The sequence below is a fragment of the Zonotrichia albicollis genome, chromosome 6 (assembly GCF_047830755.1).
Source record: "Zonotrichia albicollis isolate bZonAlb1 chromosome 6, bZonAlb1.hap1, whole genome shotgun sequence".
NCBI lineage: Eukaryota > Metazoa > Chordata > Aves > Passeriformes > Passerellidae > Zonotrichia > Zonotrichia albicollis.
Window position 1 is genome coordinate 30050896 of NC_133824.1, and position 16759 is coordinate 30067654.

Here is a 16759-nt window from a genome sequence, read left to right on the forward strand (position 1 = left end):
CAAAATATCAATTTTCATCATTTTACCTTTTCCATTTTCAGCACAGAAAATTTGATTTGCTCCTTAAGGTGAAAAAATGGTAAGGCACCTGTGGTTTTCGCCTTGTTTTCCCCTTGGTTATTTGTATTTAGATAGCTGTAAATCAAGTTCCAATCTCTTTGTTACTACTGCCTTTGTCCTGAATGCTGGTCCATCCTTATTTCAGACTATAAAAACAAAATACACTCAGTGCATAATGCAAAGATTTTAAGCAATGGAGTTTTTGCAATGGGAGAGAGAGTTAAGAAAAGGTTTTATAAAGAAAACACCAAATTTCTATTGATACTGTGCTGCAATCAATATTACATGGCAAAGGCTACTGTAGACACGCTGATACCTCTACTATTTATTGCCAAATGCAGATTCTCAATAAAAGCAACATTTCAAAGCTGATTGAAAAAACATTTTCTCTTTCCCAAAAGGTCTCTTTAACTGTTTTCTTCCACTGAAAGATCAAAACCAGAGCGCCTGAATACTCTCAGATGTGAAAAAAAATGAAATAATAAATGTACTGGCATTTATTGTTTTAATGTCTACTCAAAGAGATAAATGCAAATAAACTCAGTGAAGTGATTGCTTATTTCTAAAGGAGGAAACACACTGTGTGTTTTGGAATATTGTTCAGGCCTTAGTAAAATTTGTAAGATGGCTATGTTACATTATGTTCCATATTGTAACAGAAGAGAAGAGAACTTGTGACAGAAGAAAAAAAGGTGCTTTTTCCATCATGCTGGTTATTTTCAGTAAATATATTATGAAATATACAGTTTACAGCTGTCATTTGAAAAGTTCTTCCTTAGAAGCCTATGCAAGATTTTCACAGCAGCTTTCAAACCACAAATGTAGCGCTTTTAAGCATCAAAAGAACATCTGATCATGCAAATCTACGACTTCAGTAGAACGTTTCTCTGGTATCAGTGGGAGTTCACAAAACTTTTAAAGGCCACCTTTGAAACACTGCCCTCTGCAGGCTTCTGGATTTATATCTGAAAAGGAACGGCTGCCATTTGCAGCTATATTTAATTCCAGGCACCTTTGGCGGGGAGAAAAAAAAATCCTTTCAGTTCAAAGGCAGATGGGCTGTTTTTCTCCAAGAAAAAAACAGAACATTTAATATCTTCCTCCTTTGCTTTATGTAGACCTGGTAGTGAAGGCATGTCTATTTATGAAGTAAAGCAATTAAGATGCTGGCTTAGACTACAAATTTGATGTATGATACCTGATCCTTGTTGCAGCCAGGAAGACCTGGACGTACGCCTGGGGTTTGATCTGTGTGCCCAGGAACAGGATTTCATTCGCAAGAGGAAGAAGGTGGTTGCAGCTGCTTTGAAGGACATTCTCCATCTGGAAGAGGACTTGCAGGATGATGAGGTATCCGAGACATAACTGTTCTCTGCTTTCTGCACAGATAAGTGTCAAAACATAGCATTGATGGTCACATTTTTTTTTGGAAACCCTGTAGTTTCATGTACAAGCTACAGCTGAGTTCTTTTCTCAGTGGCTGACTTCTTTTCTCTATTCTAGGGAAGGAATGAGTACTCATCACAGACATGAATAAAAAGCCTGTAGTCCTGAAGCTAGAGAATCTAGCCTTGTGTTCAGTAGCAGTCTGCCCTGTAACACAGATAAGGGCTAGGTGATCTCAGAGCCAAGGCCAAAGTTTCTTTTTGGCCAAATCTGAACAGTGGATCCAGCACTCCGTTCCCCCATGGCTAAAACTGGATTTTATTTTGTGTATCATTTGTGCCACCATTTAGGGTGCTGTTGTCTGAGCATAGCACGCTGCCAGTCTGACTTCATCTTGCTCAGCAAACAGGATTGATAACAGAAATTTTAAGGCAGGGGAAAATCAGGTGTCTCTTATTTATGCACCTATGACTGTAGTTTGAAACCTAAACTCAAATGCAGATAAATGATAAATTTTTCTTGTTTGGACCTAAACTGAGTTCAGGTTTTCTTGCACAGCTGGACCTTTCTGACACAAGACTCTGCCTTTCAATGCCAGCACTAAGCCATGGGTCATTCCCTTCCCCTCAGATGTAGAGCCCATACTTCCCTGCAGAGCATACAATCTCTCTGTATTTTTTCTGATTTATATATGACATTCATTCACTCCAATGCACAGTAACTGCCTTTACTGTTAAAGAAGCCAATTCATGCTTATAAATTAATTCTCTTTCTAAGACTGCCCAGAAGTCCCTGGATTTCTGTATGATCACAGAAGCCAGTAATTGCAGCTCACTTGCATACCTAGTACTGTAAATACATATGTAGCAGGTGGAGTGAGTATGGTTCCTCTTTCCCTCCAGAAACTATCAAGGGGAATGGTGTCACCAGCTTCTGGTTTCAGGGGTTCTGAACTGGCCTGTGTTCTTAAATCTGGCAGTCATGACATTTCTAGTATGGCCTGTAGAATAACTGTACAATAGTTTCAGCAAACTTCAGGAAAAGAGAAGTTATTACTGCCCACATGGAAATTGTGAGACAGCACTGATATTTTCTGGTCTGATAATAATCTGATTCAGATGAAAGAAGGTAACACTTCCGTTAATTTTTTGCTGCTCTGTTCATGGTTTTCAAACAGAGCACTAAAAATGTGAGAATGGATTTCATGTTCTATTGCAGAGCTGCTTGACAGAGGAAATATGAAGTATTTCTTACTCCTTACATGCTCTGTTATTAATTCAGGTTTTTCTTCACGTTGGACTTCACGTTCTTCATGTTGGTGGCATGTTTTCACTACTTTATCAGTGCTGTAAATTTCTCCTTCTAATCAGAGTCTCTGTCCCTTCTCAGGCCATGTCACTAAATGCATGTATTTTGGGATTGAACAGGTACCTGTGGTGGCAATCATGACAACGGGAGGTGGAACCAGAGCTCTGACAGCCATGTATGCTCACCTCCTCAGTGTGCAGGAAATGAATGTCTTGGACTGTGTCTCATATATCACTGGTTTATCTGGAACAACATGGTAAGAGCAAGATAAGAACACACGAATTTTCCAAAATTGAAGTCAAGGAGGGATCTTGAGTTATATGATCTTAACTATCAAGAAAAGGCTTTCTTTTTCTGCTTCTATTTTGTTGTTGTTTCTTTCAGTGGGTATTTTCCCACATTTGCAATTAATTAAATATGTGGATACTACCAAACACATGGTGGTTTTTTCATATAAATGAGGACAATAATACACAAACCTCCATAACTTCCCAAAGCTCTGTTTCAGAACTCACACTTTTCATTGTGGGGTTCTTTTGTTTGTTCTTTTTTTTTTTTAGGACCATGTCAAACTTGTATGAAGATCCTGACTGGTCCCAAAAGGATCTCAAGGAAACCCTCAATGATGCCCGAAAGCATGTACTTAAAAATAAGTTTGTTACTTGTTTTGCCCCTGATCGTCTGAAATACTATTTGGAGGAGTTGTGCCAGAGGAAACAGGAAGGACATCAGCTGTGTTTCACAGACCTGTGGGGACTCATCATTGAAATCATGTTACATGAAAAGGTACAAAACCAGCACCTTTCTCTTCAGATTTGAATATCCAGTGAATACAGCAGTGAGGAAAGAGAGTAAATCAAAAACTGATTGAGATTGGAAGGGACCTCTGAAGTTCATCTTGTCCAAGCAGGATTAGGAAGGGCCAGCTACCCTGAACTATGGGCTTTGAATATCTCCACAGCTGAAGACTCCAGAAATTCTCTGGGCAACACGTGCAGTGTTTGACCACCCTTATGCAAAATAGGTTTTTTTACATGTTCGTTTTTCATAGATATGGCTAAAGCATGTGCCTTGGCAGTACCATTCATTGTACCATTGTACCATGCTTGTTGCCTGTATTATAGAGATCTTAACTTCACGCCTGGTACAGAAAGGATGGGAATGAAAAGAAATAACAGGAAACTTACAGTATGAACCTCTTTCAATTTATTCCTCACAGAATGTAGAAGGGGCTTATAAAAAAGTTGGAGAGAGACTATTCACAAGGGCATGCAGTGGCAGGACAAGGGGGAAATGGCCTTAAGATGAAGGAGGGCAGGTTTTGATTAGGTATTAGGAATACCTAATACCTAATAAGAATAAGAATTCTTCACTATGAGGGTAGTGAGTTCCCAGAGATGTTGTGGACCCCCTGTCTCTGGAGGTGTTTAAGACCAGGTTGGATGGGGAGCAATCTGGTCTTGTAGAAGGTGTCCCTGTCTATGGCAGTGGGATTGGAACTAAGTGATTTTTAAGGGCCCTTCTGACTCCAAGCATTCTGTGATCTTGTGAATTCACATGTAAATATTTCCATGAAAACCCTGCTCTTCTTTTAAAAGAGCCACAAAATAAAACAAGGCAAAGGAAAATCACAAGCCCAAAGACAGTGTCTCTGAGCTGTTATTAAGACATCGCCCTGCAAACATTTTCATCAAGAGCTTTTTTCGGACCCTATTTTAATCTTCATGAATATTTCGTTCCCACTAGATCATTTATGCTTTCGAATGAGAAAACATTCCCCCTGTAATGTGATAAATCCCCCACACAGCCACATTTCTACTGCCTGGTCACAGCACATCGGTAGAGACTCCCTGGGGCTGTGTTCAGCAGGGAGCTGTGAGTGTCCCCAGAGCCCTGTCCCCTGGCCAACAGTGGCCCAAGGGAAGCCTGGTGGCACTGGTGGCACAGCCATCCTTCCACGGGCTCTGCTGAGGGGGAGCACCTGCAGCTCTGCTTGTCGGAGCACACTCCCAGACCTTGGTTCTGCTCCCAAACCATCCTGCCCTGTCCACCCTGCCTGAGCTCTGCAGCAGAAGGGCCAAGGCTTGCTGCACTCTCTGCATGAGCCTTGTCTCTGCCACAGCTCTGAGGAAAAGGTGTTTTTCTGGGCAGTCAGAGAGGGGCTCACTCTTTCATAATGAAATATTTCCTGTCAAGAGTGCTTTTCAAACATTCCCAGACATTTTTTGTGAAATGAAAAATGTGGGTAACAGCATTTTCTCCTCACCATATTCTTTCAATATATGAACTTAGGATTATTCTTGTGCTGAAGAGCTGGGGCAGGGGAGGGGCAGGGATGACAGCACCTCTCTAAACTAAGCAACTGGGGAATGTCCTAGTTGGAGTCATGTATGCCCCTGCATTGTCAGAACCCAGGTTTAGATTAAGTGGCAGGCTCTTTGTGTCATCCAATTGTCCTGAGCTACTGTCATTTTTCAAAACAGGAGGACTGCCATAAGCTCACAGATCAGCAGCAGGCACTAAATCAGGGTCAAAATCCCCTGCCCATCTACCTCTCTCTCAATGTGAAGGATAAAATCAGCGACCAGGATTTTAGAGGTAACAATACTCCAGAATTGCATTTAATATTTAATCCCAATTGGGGGCAATTTAAGATTAGATAAGGATATCATTTCAATAAACAAATACTCTGAAGGCTAATCCACCTCAAAGGAGATATTTAATAGTTAATATTTTAAAAACCTTTGTATAATTCATTATTCAGGGCCAAAGGCAGGACAACAGAAGACACTATGTACTTCTGCACTTCTGTGCACATTATGCACAGAAACTGTCAAAAAGTATATACAGACATATAGATGTAAGAGGACAATTTGTTCTGCATGTTCACCACTGTGAAGTGTACAGTGAATAAATGCCTGTTGCAAAGGGTGTGAATTAGAAACCAGTCTGCCTTAACCTGGCCAATATCATGTTTTATTCAAATAATTATGCCTCTGGTGCTGTAATCAGTCTGTCTTATGCCTTTTCTTTTAGAATGGGTGGAATTCACCCCTTATGAGGTAGGATTCCCAAAATATGGTGCCTTCATTCCTGCTGAAGATTTTGGCAGCGAGTTCTTCATGGGTCGCCTGATGAAGAAAGTCCCAGAATCCAGAATCTGCTTTTTGGAAGGTGATTTCTTGTTCTGGGAAAAAGTAATATAATATTATCTGCCCCTGCACAAACCCCTCTTCTGAAATTAAACATTTAGTGTGTTTTTGTCTACCAGGAGCATTGTATGGTAAAATACCAGAACTGATAACAGGTCACAATCTGCAGGATTTTTTATTTTCTCTGTGATCTTATTCATTTTAACAGATTTATTGATTTCATCTGTGGTTATGTGTATTGACATGAGACCTTTGCAATATGTACATACATACATACATACATGTATATATATATATATATAAAATACATATATATATATTTGTCAGCAACAAAAGTTGTGTATCATTGCTGCTAAGTTAAATCATCCATTTCTTCCGCAGTCTGAGTCTCTAAAATGCACCTTTTTATCTACAAAGTTCCTACCACATCTAGTCCTGATTAATTCTTAAGATAAAATTTCCATTTCAGAGTGCAAATGGGTTGTAATATTTATAATTTTTTTCCATCTTGCATAAAAAAGTGAAAGCAGTAAGGAAACCTTTCTTCTCTTTGCAAAAGCAATCTCTTGCCTCATTGTTCTTTCTACTTCCACCAACTGCATAAAGGAAAAAGGAAGTTTCAGGGGTTTTTTTGAGAAGTTTAAACTTTTTGCTTGTGTGGAGATTTCACTACAGCTAACAGTGAGGCGTAAAGAAGCAACTTAGAATCTCTCTGTCCCTGGCTGCAGTTTCTAGTAAGGACCCAGATCCTTCTGTGATCAGAAACGAAAGTGGATGTCATTTTGCATCTCAGGTCACCACCCTCTTTCTACACCTTGGCACTTTCTTCCTACCTTCTCTAGAATGATTAAAGGACATTTATGCCCCTGTTCCTTGAAGTGTCCAGTGACACAGTTATTTCAAAGTTTTACATCAAATTCCTTTGCACCCCATTTATTTTTTGTCAAATACATCCTATGCCACAGGGATCTGGAGCAGTGTATTTTCCTTGAATCTCATGGATGCTTGGTATATATCTGTTAATTCAGAAGACTTCTGGCACAAATGGACACGAGACAAAATTACTGACATAGGTGGGTTATTCTTATGTGATTATTTTGGTTTTGGGTTTTTTTTTTCCCTCTGTGCTGCTGCTCTCTTACTGAATTTTTTTTTCAAAGCCCTTTTAGAACATTCTCTTCTGGCAATTCCATTATCCACATGTAAACCAGAAGGAAATTCATGCCATGTACTGCATATGGCAATTATTTCAGTTGTATATGAAAAGAACCCACAGGATCCATCACAGAAAAATAAAAGATACAATGACCCTCCTATGAGATGTTTTCTGAGCAGGAGGGTAAAACTAGAGAAAAATATCCCTGTAGATGGAGGATGCTCACATAGCATTCCACAACCCTCTAGCTCCTCACTCACAAGTTGGAGCATCAGAGAAATGGGAGCAAACAACATCCTTGCATCTCTGAAGTCTACAAATCATTGACACAAACTTCAGTACCATTGGAAGTCATTCCAAACTACTCATAAGGATGAGATTTGCAAAACATGATACAAAATTAAGAAAGATCTCTGCAGGGTCAGATTTCAAGGACAAACACTCAAGACAAACACATTACAAAGAAAAGATGACAAGGAAGAGAAGTATTTCAAAAAGGCTTAATTATTTTATCTTCTAGCACTTGCAAGGGAGTAATTTCTGCTTGTTAGATCAAGGACTCTGTATTTGCTAGTGAGGAATATTAATTATGTTTGTGTGGCTGAGAGATAGTTATTGTGTGGCTTTTTATGTGTCTGAGAGAGAAAATGTGGCATGGAGTAGCAAAGGAAGACACAGTTATGTGCAATTTAATAGATAAAATCATAGCAGAGCAAAGAAATTTCTATTTAATAGATAAAACCATAGCAGAACAAAGAAATTTCTAGTAGGTGAAGTGGAATCTTTTACAGTACAAAAAATTTTTTTATCATTGTGAAGTGAGAAGAAGAAAGGGATTTTTCAAAGCTTAGCTAAAAAACCCATGAGATTTGTGAAAATCCTGCCAGTAAAAAGAGAAGGAAGTCCAAATTTTTCAAACATACTAAACTAAGAGATGACTGCACAGATTGACTTCAAATATTTAAGCTGTTATTCTTTCTTCTGCAGATGATGAAGCCCTATTCCCTACAAGACCAAATGAGCTGGATACTCGAGTGGTTTGTCCTCCTGACAGCTTTTCAGAAATATTCCGAGATGTTGCAATGTTACGTCCAGCAGCCTCAGAAATCCATAACTTCCTGAAAGGCCTCCAGATAAATAACAACTACCTAGAGAGCGAGTTTTCCAAGTGGAAAGGTGTGGTAACAACATCCTGCTTTGAGTTACAGTGTAAACCATCCTTGTGAAAAAGAAACAATCCTTTAAAAGTTATCAAGCTGACTGCTTTTTTGTTTTGTTCTGATAGTATTTGACACTGTTTTTACTGAAAGCTAAAATTAGTCATCAGGAGAGGCTTCAAATTAAGTTCTTCAAAAAAATTCATAAAGTCCCACAGCTGATAGGTGAGAGGAGTCCCAGTTAGTCACCCATGCTCAAGGGCTCCAGCAGGGAGCTTTGTTTCTTATCACATTTTTACTTCTAAGTAAGACATAACCTTTGTAACAGTATTCCCTGTTGTCCAGGTAGGGAATTTTTTTGTTCAGTGTGGCACCAATTATTCCATGTAAAATTGCAGCTGTGTGCTGGTTCTCATAGTGAGCAAGGCACCCAACACATTTAGTCCTTTTACTGTGTTGAGAGAGCAACATTTTAATTTGTTTCATATTAACAGAAAAGACAAAAAAAAAAAGAAATCAAAAAAACACACCAACCTGATCAGAGTCACACACAAGATTAACTCAGTCTACTCTTCTGAGCCCCAAGTTAATATCTTTTAGTCAGAGGAAAACCAAAGAAATTGCAGAGTAAAGAGTGAAAAGAGGAAGCCAGATGAGGAACTGAGAAATTACTGAACTGCAGCCATCAGCTAGATAGGTAGGTCTAGGACCCAAAAAAAGTCGAAGTTGCTTTTTGTTAACAGTAGACTTTCCTCAGCACTTCCTTTGCATTGGGCACTTTCTCTGAAAAAACATGCTTCTTTCCTAGACTGTGAGCTGGACTCCCAGCCCAACCACCTGACAACAGCTACAGACTACCTCATCCTGATTGATACTGCATTTGCCTTTGCTACCAGTTACCCTCCCCTTATGAGGCCAGAAAGGAAAGTGGATGTCATTTTGCATTTCAACTACAGCTCAGGTTCACAGACAGGGGTGAGTCTTGCACATTCTTCTTCAATGACTTCTCTGTTTCATTGCTGAATTCCCAGAGTGGCTGATCCTCTACTCATAGAAACTTTTGGTTTTTTCCCCAGTATCTGGGAACTGGTCATAAGTTAACCGTTTGCTGTTAACTGGGGGTCACATATCTTTATTGGAACAGTACAAATGTTATCAGGAAGTAATCATTTAGTAAACTATACCTGCCCCTTTTTACATGTAAGGGGTTTTAGCTGATTGGAAGGCATCCAGCAGTAGAATGAATGAAGCTAATTGCCTTTAAACATTGTCTAATATTTCTCAATGCAATATTGAGAAATATTCCCTATGCAAGGGAAAATGTACCTTCAGGACAATGTAACTGCTACAACAGGTTTGATGTAGAAGACTAGATATGCAAATAAATGCAACAACAGTTTGCATTGGGAATGTTAAATTCCTTAGGAATAAAAAGTTGTCCAAAGGCAACTTTTTCATAGCCAAATGTGAAACATAGCCAGTGTAGATTTTCAGAGACATGTGGAGTCAGATCCATCTCACTTAACTCTGGCCTTCCAAGGCTTGGCTCCATAAAAAACCTCAACCTAGACCTAAATTGGATATGTACCATAATCTGTCAGAACCTGTCCCTTGCCCCACAAATACTCCCAGTGAAATTAGATTTTGGTCAAATTCAAAGTTCTTCCTGTATGTCCTGATGTTTTCTATTGTTTTGTTTTCTTATTGTGGCAACAAGCCCCTCAAAGATGCCTCTAAATACTTCGAGAAACAGGGAATTCCTTTCCCTACAAAGGTGCCAGATGATCAGGAAACTCCACATCTGAAGGAGTGCTACATTGTTGGTGATAAAGAGAGCCCAGAAACACCTATTGTGATATTTTTCCCTCTAGTAAATGACACCTTCAGGGAATACAAAGCACCTGGTAAGTTAACAGTTACCCATCACATTAACAGCCAGTGGCCACTTTCTTCCTCTTTTTTACTGGATAATACATGGTTTTCAGATCACACTGTAATAACAAACTTGAACTCTCTTTGCTTACATATGAACCATATCAAGAAACTTAAAATATGTGATTTTTCCTGGACAGTAGAGGATCATGTGGGATTAGCCTTTGCCACATATTTTCCTCTTCAGATTTTTTTGGCTTTTCATAAGCAGATTGCAGTTAATTGAGGAAAGCAATATTTTCTTTATCTGCTGTAGCAGAAATTCACAGGGTTAATTTCCTCTCATACTTGTCATCCTCTCCTCTTAGAGAATGCTCCAAGGAGTCTATGGATTTCATTGTTTAAAATAATTTCCAGGCTTACAGTTAGGCAGATAACCTTGAAAACAAAAGTACGAACTAGCAAAGTGATGAAAATGTAACAGTGAAGCACAGTGAAGTGATGAAAGTGCAACACTGAGCCATTCCAACAGTGTCTGTTCCCTTTGAAATTTAAAGAGCATCAATAGCAACATTGCCTGTCACTTCTAAACCGATGAATTCTAAGTCCTGGTACCATATCCCACATGCCATAATATTCTCTTGCTACCAAAGCCTCAGTTGCTCCTTCTCCACATGCTAAAATTCCTAACTCAGATTGTGAGTTCACTTCAAAGCCCCACAGTATACTTGAAAGCCAGAAGTTCTATGTTAGTACATAGTACATTCAATTTAAAACCCAAACAAATGCAGAAACTATGGTCTCAATTGTATCAATCCTTATTCTTTTATGTTAAGTAAGTTGTAAAAGATAATATGGTACTTTTGTTTTGTTGATTGACTTCATTGCACATTTGAGGTGTACAACTGGGGTTTTGAACAGGATTCAAATAGACTAAGGGTATTTATACAGGTACACACACCATTCTACTCCAGCTCTCACAAATGATGAGATAGCCCAAAAGTTGCTTTCTGCAGTCGCCTTTTGTAGAGAGAATTAAAGAAAGGAAAAAAGAAGAAAGAAGTAGAAGGAGAACTGAGATTTAGCTTCATTTCTGCTCTTCTATACTGAACTGCTCTTGTGTATTGCTCTGTGAGGGAGTTTGCTGGCCTTCTTCCCCTCACTAATTTCCAGAAATGAGGGATGCCTAGCCTCAGTCAGTTATCTACTATCAGGTGTACATCTGATGATGTGCAGATGTTAAATGTCAACAAAAATTATCAGCGAGTCTAAAAAGGGGTGTTGCTAGGAATGAGGAAAATTCATTTGAAGTCCTGCACAATATCTGCCTGTTGCACACCCTTGAGGCAAGCTTGTGTTGCCCAACCAGTTCAGCTGGTGGCTGCAAGATGAGACTAAACAGGAAGAGAAAGAAGGGTCCTCGTCATGCCCCCTCGAGCAAAGGGTCAGCTGAGCTGGCATGGAAGGGCTCTGTGCAGGCAGATTTTTTGGGAGGACTGACACCTTGCAGCTGAGACCTGACCTCCATAGCAGCAGGATGGATGCTGCAGAAGGTCCTGTGAGGCTGGAAAAGGATGTCTGCCTTTTGTTAGTGACAGGCAGAGATCAGCTTAATTTATAGGGCTTCAGTACCATGCCCTAGTCCAGATCTAAATTGTACAGCATGTGAAGTTTTAGTACAATCAAATGAACAGGCAGTTTTTCTATTGGCAGTTCATCCATCAGCTTGTCCAGAAGGGGAATTTAGAGTCTGGGCAGTAAAAAAGTAAAACTGACATATTCAAACTGCTTAACTTCTGTACTCTTGAGCTATTCCATAATGAAGTAGAAAGGGAATTCTCTGTGGGACACAGACTGCTTCAGTTGAGTGGCACCAGTTCACTGTAACTCTGTCTGCAAAGCTGAGAGGAGTACATCTATTGGACACTGACAGACCCCTCAAGGAAAATCAGAACCCGTTGACTGATGTTGTTAGATCCATGTTGGTAGAAAAGATTCCCCAAATGCATGATGTACTGTCAGGGAGATGCTGACTTTTCCCAGTGCCTACTCCCCTGCCATGGCTCAGGGGGTGCAGGTATCTGTGACTGTGGAGGGTGCTTGTCTCCTACAGTAATGCCCTCTTGGCAATGTAATGGTCTCGCTGGAGGCTGACAGAAAAATTCTCATGTTTCTGATACTCTCTCTGACAGTATTACCTACCATTTCTTGGCTGCTAATTCTCTCTTTCCCTCATGCCACCTGTCAGAAAACCAAAGGGTCTGTGCAAATGACGAGGAAGCATAAAAACATATGTGAACCTGGTTTGATCTGGGAAAGAGTTAATTTTCTTCCTAGCAGCTGGAATAGTGCTTGTTTGGGATCTGGAATGAGAATTATGTTGCTCTTCCTTTTCTGTCCCGTTAAACCGCCTTTATCTCCACCCACATTTTCTCCCTTTGCTCTTCTGGTTCTCTCCCCACCCCCTGGTCAGGGTGTACTGAAAAGCAGCTGTGCTGCTTAGCTGCTGGCTGGGGTGAAACCCTGACGTGGGATTGCAGGATACCACACAGCAGTGGTTCTCCACCTCCTCAGGTCTCTGCCCCATGGCTGGGATCTTCAGCTGTCCTCTAGCAGTTAAAGGCACATAATGGAATCCAGTAATCTTCAGAATCCAACAAAATGAATTGACCTCTTCCCTTCCAAGAACCTATTTATTCTATGTATTAGCAGATAGATAGAAGTTCAGCCTGCTCATATGCCGAGTCCCATTGGGGCAGAGTCGAGCAAAAACCTGATTTAGTTTAGGCTTGTGATCCACTATTTGTGCATGCCTGGGAAACACCCAGACCCGAATTGTTTTGTGCAAATTAACCAAGCCATTGCTTGTCTGTTTAGGCGTGAAGCGTAGTCCCTCAGAGATGGCAGAGGGCGAGGTTGATGTTACCAATGCCTGTGGCCCATATTACATAAACAATCTGAGCTATTCAGAGGAAAATTTTGACAAACTGGTGAATCTAAGTTACTACAACGTCCAGAACAACAAAGATTTGATTCTTCAGGCCTTGCGTACAGCTGTGGAGCGGAAAAAGCAGCACAAGAAAGAGCAAGCGCTGCACAAACAACCCGATGGCCATGGCACGCCTGTGCCAGCCAGAGAGAGAACCCAGCGCTTGGCTGGCTGCCCAGCGCCGGGGAATATGAAATAAAGGATCATCCTATTGATGAAGAAGAAAAGGAATTTTATTAGGAAGTGAAGACAAGCCAAAGAACGCTAAGAATAGCACTTAATTTGTCATCAAAAATGTTAAGCCTGTCTGTCAGTGGAGGGAATAAACTCAAAGAACCAGCTCTTCCTTAATGAACTCATGTGCTTCCCACGTTGACAACCTCAGGAGCGTGGCTAGGTGAGGCTCTGCTCCACTGTACTTGCACAAGTGACCTGCCAAACTGTGTGGACAAGGAAGTGTGAGGAAGTTTACACTGACTGTTTGTGTTCTACCTGTGCTATAGAAACAGAGGATTGCCGGTCCAGAAATGCAGCAGAGAGCAAAATCCATTGTCTCTAAAAAAAAATCAAGGCAGCCATTTGTGAACTAAGAAATCTTTATGTGAATGTAAATAAATATTGAATTTATATAATAAATTACTACTTCTGAGTAGAAGTTACAGCAAATAAATAGTTTTCCTATCAAATACCTGTTTCAGCTACTTATTTTAGGTGCTTCTTCCTCTAATAGCAAGACAAAGAAAACATGCGGACATTTCATAGCTGCTGAAGAATTATTGAAGAAGAACATGTACCTGCTCCAGACCTAGATGTAAGCTAGTGCAAGATTCTGCAACGTCTTGAGTTTAGGATTACAACTAAAACCCATCTATACAAGAACCAACTCATGTTAATTTGTTTTAGCAAGCTGGATTTAAATGCTATTGATATTATCAAACATTCTTTAAGATTGATTGAGACTATTACATTGAAAACATAAGAAACACAGACAAAGCAAAACTGAAATTGTGTACCTAATATCACTCATGCAAATGTGATTTTTTAAAACTTGCTGTAGAGTATAGCAAATGAAGTTAACAGAGCATCAACTTTCAACTTTCTGATGCTTTGGTTGTGAGACTAACATATCTCTTTTCCAGCAAGCAGTCTGGGTTTTTGACAGATGGAATCTGTAAAATTCTACATTTATTCTTCTTCTATTTTTTTAAATTCAATGCTATAATTTTATTTATTAGACATCTTGTATCCACAAGCCCATGTTTCCTACAGGCTTCCCCACTCCTGAATTCTGCTGTAGTATTCTTTGTCAAGAAATCCTGTTATTGTGGGCCAGAAATGGAACGGCCTTTGGTCTCAAGGTCGAGGGTCTCCTCCTCTGTGGTGCAGAGAGATGTAACCCCTCTGCTACTTAGGTCAGTGAACACTTAGCTGCTTGCTGCAGCAGCCCAGAGAGCTCCTGGACTGCATGCCCAGAGTTTATGTCCCATGGAAACGAGAGAGCAAACAAGACTGCACCAGCAGTCATGGATCTCATCATTGTATGGGACGGGATGTAGTCAGAGGGCACAGCCAGACCTGGGAATTTGGAAGCACTCCCAGGTTCCCATATACAGTTAGAGCTTTATTGTCTGAAGGGCAAAAATTATTTCACCGACAGCAGGAAGCATCTAGGCAGGAAGTCTGAAGACAAGCAGAACAAGGTGTGTGAGTGCAAACACTTCCCTGCCCTTCCTGCTGCTTTCCAGCAGACACGAAAGGGTCATGGAGAACAATGAGCACTTTACCACATTTCAAAAATCTTGCATGGAATAATTACTCAGTATTTCAGTTTTCTATGTTCAACAAGAATACAGAGAAAAATGTCAGGCCTGATCAAGGAGGTGGAACTGCTTCCACCCAAGGCACAAATAGCTGAGGAATCTGCAACCCAGAAAAAGAACAGGAGGAGTGAAAGGCAGAAAAGAGAGATGTGTGAAGTCAGTGCACATCTCTTCTATCACAAGACCTTGAGAGGATTAGACAAAACTAGTGAACAGCAGGTTTAAACAGAGTGAGGTAGTTCTGCACACATGCAATTAAGTTTTCTGGTTGATAAAATTTTATGCATCCAAAAAACTGACTGAGAAAATCACTGGAAAATCTTTAGGGACTGAAAAAACACAATGGCTCTGCATCTGCCTCAGTCCTACACTGAATCATGAATTCCCAGAGACTCAGAGGACAGTCTGAGGCAGTATCATACCTGCCCTGTAAGGCATGTGAGCTATGTAAGCTTCTCCAGTCACTAAATACTGGATTTAGCACCACAGACAAGGAGGAAAGGAATCTCACTCCACACTGCAGTACTTAGGTTTTCAACAGCCCAGATATTTTTGCAGATAATTAATAATTAGGAGCAGTCAGACCTCTAAAGATGTGGTGATACAAGACTAATTTAAAAGAAATTACTGAAGTAAAATAGAGAAGGTGTAAGTAACTACAAGGATAACTTAATTGTGTATTAATTAAGCCACAGAGAAAATGAATAACAATTAAAGGAATACCATGAAAAGGAGATTTTAAAAACTGAGGAAACCAGTCAGCAAGACTCTATGTGAAATGGCATAAAATCTTTGGACTCAGCATGGAAATTGCAACAAGAAAGTTGCAAAATATATGCACAGCCCTAAATAAAATGCAAAGCAAGGAAGCAAGAAAAGGCAAAGTGGTTAAATGCCCAGAACTGAGCATTGCTAAAGTCTAACATCTGTTATTTGAGGAACAGCATAGAGAGGAAGGAGATTAAAAGATCTAAACCTGCTGATGTATTTAGAAAAGACCTAGAACATATAGAGAAAATGCAGCATTCAATATGGAAATGAGGACGAAGAAAGGTACATAGATAAAAATGTGAAACAGTAGATGCACTGGACCAGCAAAAGGGATTTATATATGGGTGCTCTGAAGGAGCCATAGGTGTGTCACACAAAAGGAACATTTGTAATACAGTGTTTAAACACAGTTTCAGAAAAAAATTCCACTCCTTTGCTTTTAACGGAGATCCCAAGTTTTTGTTTTGGTTTTTTTTTAAAGTTACTGAGCAAAAACTTTAATATCAGAGGACAAAAAATACTTGTTTTATTGATTTCCCCAAGATTGTAATGAATCCGATGTTACCCTCCACTAAAATCTCCTGTAAAATCAATGGGCAAGGTGGCAGGATCTAGGGTTAGAACTAATGGTCGTATCTTCTACACACGTCTCACAGAAAGATTTCCCTGTTTTACTGAGATTTTTCACTGTGTTTAAAACAGTTGCCTGATGTCGCAGCTAAACACCACGGCGCTTAGTCACACATTTCTTTTGCATCCAAAGACAGCAACCATCATCCCAAAAACACGAAAAGCATTTGGGCCATTCTACGTTCACATCGGAGCTGTCAAAGTGTTTCCGGATTTCATCGCAAGGGGATGAGATTTTAGCGCAGAAGAGCAGCAGGCACAATTAAACCTCCAGAGACGGACTTGTGGCCAAAGGAAAAAAAAACCAAAAAAAGAAAAATCATCGGATTCGATAAAAACCCCAGACGACCTTCCCTTTCAGCAGAGCCCCAAACCCTGCCAGGGTCGTGCCGCAGGGCGCGGGGCCCCGCCCGGCCCGGCCGCTGAGTGGAGCGCGGCAGCGCTGCCGGCACCGCCTC

The 16759-nt window shown here is 40.3% G+C and overlaps 1 protein-coding gene across 1 annotated transcript in view; it reads left to right on the plus strand.

Annotated features, from left to right (window-relative positions):
• LOC102062215 (cytosolic phospholipase A2 epsilon) overlaps positions 1-13724 on the plus strand; it is a 33370-nt gene extending 19646 nt beyond the window's left edge. Inside the window, exons 12-22 of the mRNA XM_074542180.1 lie at positions 42-79; positions 1275-1410; positions 2874-3010; positions 3315-3540; positions 5238-5352; positions 5791-5928; positions 6872-6979; positions 8050-8238; positions 9028-9194; positions 9937-10123; positions 12969-13724. Coding sequence (XP_074398281.1) covers positions 42-79; positions 1275-1410; positions 2874-3010; positions 3315-3540; positions 5238-5352; positions 5791-5928; positions 6872-6979; positions 8050-8238; positions 9028-9194; positions 9937-10123; positions 12969-13279 — 1752 coding nt within the window. The 3' untranslated portion in view covers positions 13280-13724. The remainder of the gene's footprint in view (positions 1-41; positions 80-1274; positions 1411-2873; positions 3011-3314; positions 3541-5237; positions 5353-5790; positions 5929-6871; positions 6980-8049; positions 8239-9027; positions 9195-9936; positions 10124-12968) is intronic.
• Positions 13725-16759: the final 3035 nt, after the last annotated feature.